Consider the following 7,075-nt stretch of genomic DNA (forward strand, 5'->3'; position numbering starts at 1 on the left):
TCGGCATTTACTGGGTGACCATCATCATTATTCCGCACGTCGTCATTTTCAGCACCCATATTCGCTACACACAATAACATCATCGTCGTCAGTTGTTTCAAACACACCAAGGTTCGTACATCTGGTTATCTTCACAGGCTTATCTCTTTGGTTTATAACTAGAACAGGGACACGCCCATTATTTACAGTCATGAGGGCCCTTGCAAAGCCAATGCCCAACTTAACATGATCAACAGGGCGCGCTTCCACAAGGCCACAATTTCCATTGTCAACATCTACGGCTGCCATGAACATCTTCTGTGAACAGACAGGAATTACTAAAGTTTCTAAACGACTACAGAACACTCTTTCACAAGACTTTTACTACAGCCACCATTTAATTTTTAGAGGGGTATCAAATCCCTCTACTGTGGCTTGTTGTTTAGTGAACATGATGTCAAGTCCGATATCATTCATTAAATCAGCTCTGATCCAACAGTCATACATGGAATTTGCGATAACATAAACAGGATACGAAAATTTCTTACCGGCAATCACAAAGTTGACTTCTTTATTCTTCCCAAGATATTTAGTTTGTTTCCTTCCAATGTTTTCACACAAATTCCAGATGTCTGCAACAGCGGTTTATTCCTCAAATTAGGCAAAGTTTGACGTAACTTTTCACTTACTATCGTCGCTCTGGATCCAGTGTCTGTTTACATCTTGACATCATCACCAATCTTACCGTCAATACTACAGCTATGATTAATTGTTCCGATAACATGAGTCCGTATTTTGTCCTAACTATCATCATCGGTGTCTACTTCCTTCGTATCTATGAATCTGGGGACATCATCAAATTTTCCATCCGGGTATCCCCTCGTCTGACGGCAGTTTCTAGTTTGACGAATTCTGCTGTTGTCCTGGTTGAAATTGACTTGCTTTCTGCTGTTGTGGTGGGAACCAAGTCGATGGGTTGAATGGGGCAGGCTGCTGTGGCTGAATAAATGGATATCCAGCGGTCGGCTGCATTTGCTAGGACATTTGCGGCTGTTGTCGCTGATGTTGGCGTTCAGGACAATGACATTGCACATGCCCAACACAGTGACAAATATCATAGATTGGCAACCCATCGGTGATTTGCTAGTTTCTGCCAGACGCACCTCAATTCCTTGGAGGGCGTCTATCTCAGTTGGTCGTGTGGTTAGCTGGGGCAGATTTATCAGCAGAATCAGAATTTGTTTTTAACAGGGCATTTAATTTCTCCATCCTTTCATCTATCATTATATCAATTTTCTTCATCAAAGTCTTTAATATCGATTGCATTATATTTTCTGAAGTGGGTGGTTGTACAGCAGCCGCGGTCGCGTCTTCTTGGCTGGCTGATTTAGCACCAAAGGGGTCTAATGTGGAGAATAAAGAAACATCACTCCTACCGCTAACAAGTTCTTCATTGCATTCTTCGGCTTTTGTGACACCTACGGCCTCTTCAAATGTAACAGGGTCTTTTGACATCACCATTTGCTTCAGAGACGAGTGCAATCCATGGATGAAATGATCTCTCATGAGCTCAGACTGAAACTCACGGGGCATATCTGTGTGAGTGCGCAGAGTCAGACGCTGTATAATTATATGGAATTCCTCCATCGGCGCACCTGGCTTCTGATTGCGATTATATAGTTTGTTGTAGAAAAGTCTCTGAGTTTCTTTGGCAGGAAATTTTCTCTCAGGACCGCAGGACATGGTCATACTCGTACTTGATTTGATCGTTCATGTTGTTCCAAAAGTTGGCTGGAAATTCTCCTGGATAGGCAATATTTCAGCTTTTCGTTCGTCCGACACCCTATTAGCATGGGTGGCGCGATCAAATTCTTTCAGAAGTTTCAACGTCGTCACCAAGTCTTCCATAAATCTTGATTGAGTTACAACAGTTCAGGCTTTGGTATATGCGGCCATATCAGGATATCTTGAAACAGGGGTGTCGATTGATCGTTGTCTACAGCCTGGCATTATAATACAAGCAGTGTTCGAGCAACAGAAATGTACGTACCAATCATTTGAATGATGAGCGTCACCAAAATATCACGTCGAGCAGAAGGCGCTGACTTTAGTCAATCCCACCGCTGTCACCAATTATGTCACGTAGCGTGGTTGTGATGTAGTTATTGTCGGATACGAACTCTCTGTGGCATAGAACGTTGGGTAGTAGAGACAGAAACAGGTACACGAATATACTCTAAGCCGGAGTAATTTATTCAGCTGAGTAACACAAGTTACACGGTAAAATTTCTATGAGTTACACTAGTCTACTAATACGCACCGGTCATGGTCAATGTTGTCTCAGGCATCTCAACAGGTTCTACCTTAGCACACTAAAATGCAGAGTTAATGTTGAGTAAATATCTGGCTTTGTCATGACTTTGGTATGCGTCTATAATTAACTAAAGAATTAACTAATGACAGTTGGCATAGGTGAAAGGAGAGGAAGGTTGCTCCCATTAGTACATCTGTAAACATAGTGCAGGAGGTCCAGCTTAAGTGCCCGGTCGGTGTTAATGACTTAAGCGGTTGTCAAAACAATACATTCACCAAGAGCGCATGAAAAGTGACATCAAAGAGTCTCGAAGATAAACAAGGGAATCATTCTCACGATGTTCCATGAGTAGTAGGGTTAATGTAGGTCACAGTCATCGTCAGTGGTAAACTAAATTCACGTGATAAAGTATTAAACTATCTAAGGGCTATGTCACACTCCCATAGATTATCATGGCATCTTTCTTATTCGCCGCTGTTGTTATTCTAAAATGTCGGAATTCACCACTCAATGCCCTCTAACAATTCTTCCCAAGCTTTTCCACTCATAATTTGGTCATCGATATGTACGAACGGTTGGCATTTTAGGTTTCTAATTTTGTAATTACGGTTACCGCTATGGGAGCTTCACCCATTGCGTTATCTACATAATTCCCTTGCACGTAATTTAGATTGTCTCACTCGGGTGATCGCCTTTTCTAGTTTGCGGCCAAATCTTCAATGGACTTCTGGAGAAATCATGGTGCAGATCACTCACCGGATATTTACAGTTGTTCTCTATCCCGATCTTGTCGCCGTTGTAATGTCTGGTACTTCAATAAATCAGATAACTCTCAGACTGTCTGCAATCATGGCACCACATCTTATTACATGCCTCCATATGAGTGCAAATCAGCGCATTGATTTGAATAGGAACATTCAGGGAGTTATCAAGCCGGTGAACAATGTACTGACCAGTTTCCATGGTTACATGGTCCAGTGAAACCCTCAGACATTTTCGACGTGAAGGTAGACGCTTAATACGAGACGTCATTAAAAATATCCGTGCACGCCCTGCTATTTTGAGTTTCGTTAAAATCTGTTTGTTGCTGGTCGAAAGTGGTAAATTTTTAGAAAATGCCCTTCTGTTACTAAATGTCATATAGCATTAACTGTGAAGAGGCATATACTAAAAAAATTATTGGTTGAATATATGGGTTTTTATTACATGCCTCGTATATCGAACGTCGCGCGCTCCATAGGATTCAATGGTAACTCGCCGATGACGTCGCGGGCCGCATAGTCATCACTGGACTGAAAGTGAACCGGAACTATTTTCAACTTGAAAACTTTTTGATGTATAAGTCTTGACATTGCATGTTTTGCACAGAAAATCCGGTTTTTGGAAAATTTCGCATAAAAATATTGATAAACCGCGTAACAGTAGTTTAAATATATCAATGCGCCATTCGATGATGAAAATCGTTCTATTTTTAACCGTTTTTCGTCTAAAATGAAAATAAAGCATTTGACTATAATTTGCCAATAAACGTAAATATTTTGGTGCAAACTGAGTAAGAGAGGCATGTAATAAATATATTATAGCCCAAACAAGGGACTATGTACCCTCGGGGCAGGAGACCATTTGCCGTCCTTACGTCGGGCAAATGGTCACCTACCCTCGGGCACATAGTCCCATGTTTGGGCTATAATATATAATATGCCCTCGCCACAGGAGAAAATTTGCCCTTCTGCGCCGGGCAAATTATCACCTTCTATCCGGCACATGAAGCGTTGTATCTAGACAATAATGTATAATACTGCATTTAACGCAAAGAAACGACACGGACGCAAGTGTTTGGCCGAAATCCGGGGTTATGTATGTACCGTCACGGCAGGGGCGTCAAGGCGTCATGGCGGCCTGGACGGCGGTACCAGACTCCTGGCACCGTGTGTCAGGCAACGTGCTACCGGGCGCCCACTACAGGCCAATGACAGTACCCCCCTGGAACTTTATTGTGAAAAAGCCATCAAATTAGTGGAATACAATATTCTTTTATTGTGAGCTGCTACCCTGCAGCGAGGCATTTTTTTTTTTTTTTTTTTTTTTTTTTTTGGGGGGTGGGGGGGAATTTTGGGATGTGAACTTGAGCGGGGGAGGGATTGAAATGGACGAAAAATAGCTTTGAACACACTGATGTGCGCATGGATAATGACGTGGAAAGGGTGATGTAATTTGTTGAGATAACGGTAATCGAGGCGGTTGGTAGATTAGGTTACATCTCAAATGCATCTAGAAGTGTAAGGTAGGTGACGCATGGTGACCCATACATGTCAAGGTCTAAACCCTTCCCCCCGTGTCGCCCCAGACGTTAACAATGATTATAGCAAGCCATAATCACCCATTAACGCAAAGAAATGACACGGAGGCAAGTGTTTGGCCGAAATCCGGGGTTTTGTATGTACCGTCACGGCGGGGGCGTCAAGGCGTCATGGCGGCCTGGACAGCGGTACCAGACTCCTGGCACCGTGCGTCAGGCAACGTGCTACCGGGCGCCCACTACAGGCCCATGACAGTACCCCCCAAATTACGGCCAAGTTGCGGACATGTATGGCCGCAGCGCGGCCGCAATGCAGTCCCCCCCCCCCCCCCCGTGGTGACCATGCGCCACTGGGAAACGTCTCCTTATACATGTTCATTGTTCCTACATTTCGTGTCTCTACAGTTTGTATAGTGATATTACAACGTTGGCATTGTCCACCGCGAACTGAGTCCTATATCGAATTGCTGGCGTGTCGCGAGTGCCTTCGGCACTACGTCAAGGGTCTCCCGCGGCGTCTTGATGTAGATCTGGTACGCGTCACTCCGCCATCTGCCAGTGTCTTTATGAGCCAGTCAGGCAAGCCGGCTTCGGCAGCAGTTGTGGCTGCACCACTGCGGAAACTATGTGTCGCGTACATTTTAGCATCGGAAATCCCTGCCTGGGTAAGCAGTTCCCGCAGGCATAGGTTCAGTCTTTGTCGCGTAAGCCATGTGCCGTCCGCGAATTGGAACGCCGGTTCTTCAGGGCACATGTATCCGCGGATCCCGGTATATTTCCAATAGGAGCGGACCGCGCACACAGAGGTCCCGGTCGGAGCAATACGGATGGTGTGCCCACGCGCGTACGGGTCAGTCTTCGATGACTTTATCCTGATTTCGATCACGTCCGTTAACACAATGTCCCGGGCGAGTAGTGTGGCGTTTACGTCGAATTCCGTAGGTGATTGAGCGGTGAACTCGCTTACCCTCAGAAAGCCGTAGAATGCCAGCGTGAAGCTTGCCCATACCATGAGCTTGTCGTTGCTGCACATGTCGGCACGCTGACGAAGGCATTCCTTGAGGCGACGGAGCAGGTCAATGGTGATTGTAGTCGTGGCCGGCACACTTCTCCAATGCTTCTCCTGATCCCTTGCAGTGTTCGTTGCAGGAGAGCGTGCGTTGTTACGTCGTCGGCATACCCGCGCTCAACGTGGTGATGCATCACCCCGGCTAGGTACACCTTAATGGTTCGATATGCTAGTCCTCGATTTGCCAGGTTCGTAACGAAGAGTAAAGCTGTCCTGATCGTGACAGGTAAGGTTGCTAGTCCGTGTGACGAGCAGAAATCCAAGTAACACTTTTGTCCTACCTGGTATGTGCGTCGCGTGTTCTCGGCCACACTGTTATGGATGTAGGCAGTTGCTAGTTCCGTCAGTTGTTGTGTAGCAAGCGGGATGGACATAGTCGCGTTGGTACAGGTGTGTGGCCGGCATCCGCTTCGGGCACCAATGCTCGGAACCTCTCCATCTGTAAACGAGAAAGTGCATCAGCAATTGAGTTATCAATTCCACTGACGTGGGCGATCATGACATGGAAATTTCCTTTGGCTGCCTCATAAAAGATGCTCCTTACTAGTTGCATGATGTCAGGGCATCTCGTAGTGCCTTTTTTCCAGATGTGCACGACGGTTTGATTGTCACAATGAAACAGCACTCGGCGGCCATGCCAACGATGCCCCCAAATTGAACAAGCGACTAGTATTGGGTACATCTCCTTCCATTCGATTGAGGCTTGGAGAGAGTCAGGCCATGCAACGGTGAACCAATGCCCAGCGTGGTAGCCACCGGAGCCTACAGTGCCAGAGGCATCGGTGTAGAGGTCAAGGTCGCGAGAGGGGGTCCACTTTGTATCGAGGAATGAGGCCGTGCCGTTCCATGTCGGTAGGAAGTCGCACCACCATTTTGCGTCAAGGCGGAAAGCATCAGATAGTGTGATCGTGTCGCGCAACTTGCGTACGGTTGTGCTTAAGTCAATCATGCGGCGGAGGAAGATGCGACCGGCGGGAATGCACTTGCATGCAAAACTGAGGGTGCCGATGAGGGATAGCAACTCCCGTTTAGTGCATGAGTGTCGGTGGAGCCAAGTGGGAAGTGTTTGAAGCAGGTCCTGTAGCTTGTCGTCGGGTAAGCATAGTGTCATTGTAAGTGTGTCCAACGTGATGCCAAGGAACGTCATGGTGGGTGATGGGCCTTCGACTTTTTCTGGGGAGATGGGTATCGCGAGGTCGCGGCATGTGTTGAGCATGGTGTCGAGGAGGTACTGGCATTGCGGGGAGTTGGGGGGGCCAGCGCAAAGTAGTCGTCCAGGTAGTGCAGTAAGTCCTGAGTGTTTGCTCTGTTTTTGACGATCCAGAGGAGTGCTTCGGCCAGGCGGTTGAATAAGAACGGTGCAGAGCGAAGGCCAAAGGGGAGCACGCGATCGAAGACGAACAGCCCTTGCCAT

At 46.5% G+C, this 7,075-nt stretch overlaps 2 protein-coding genes across 2 annotated transcripts; both read right to left on the reverse strand.

Annotated features, from left to right (window-relative positions):
* Positions 1-5,085: 5,085 nt before the first annotated feature.
* LOC139126216 (uncharacterized) lies at positions 5,086-5,625 on the reverse strand. Its single transcript, XM_070692264.1, has one exon. It carries the CDS (start codon positions 5,623-5,625, stop codon positions 5,086-5,088), a length of 540 nt encoding a protein of 179 aa, XP_070548365.1.
* Positions 5,626-6,004: 379 nt separating this feature from the next.
* Positions 6,005-6,808, reverse strand: LOC139126217 (uncharacterized). Its single transcript, XM_070692265.1, has one exon. The coding sequence runs from the start codon at positions 6,806-6,808 to the stop codon at positions 6,005-6,007; it is 804 nt and encodes a 267-aa protein (XP_070548366.1).
* Between the last annotated feature and the right edge of the window lie 267 nt (positions 6,809-7,075).

Source organism: Ptychodera flava (genome assembly GCF_041260155.1).
Source record: "Ptychodera flava strain L36383 chromosome 3 unlocalized genomic scaffold, AS_Pfla_20210202 Scaffold_27__1_contigs__length_13241970_pilon, whole genome shotgun sequence".
In the NCBI taxonomy this organism is placed as follows: Eukaryota; Metazoa; Hemichordata; class Enteropneusta; family Ptychoderidae; genus Ptychodera; species Ptychodera flava.

Coding starts and splice junctions, on each gene's coding strand:
- LOC139126216 (XM_070692264.1), bottom strand. CDS start 5,625: ATGTGCAGCAACGACAAGCTCATGGTATGGGCAAGCTTCACGCTGGCA.
- LOC139126217 (XM_070692265.1), bottom strand. CDS start 6,808: ATGACGTTCCTTGGCATCACGTTGGACACACTTACAATGACACTATGC.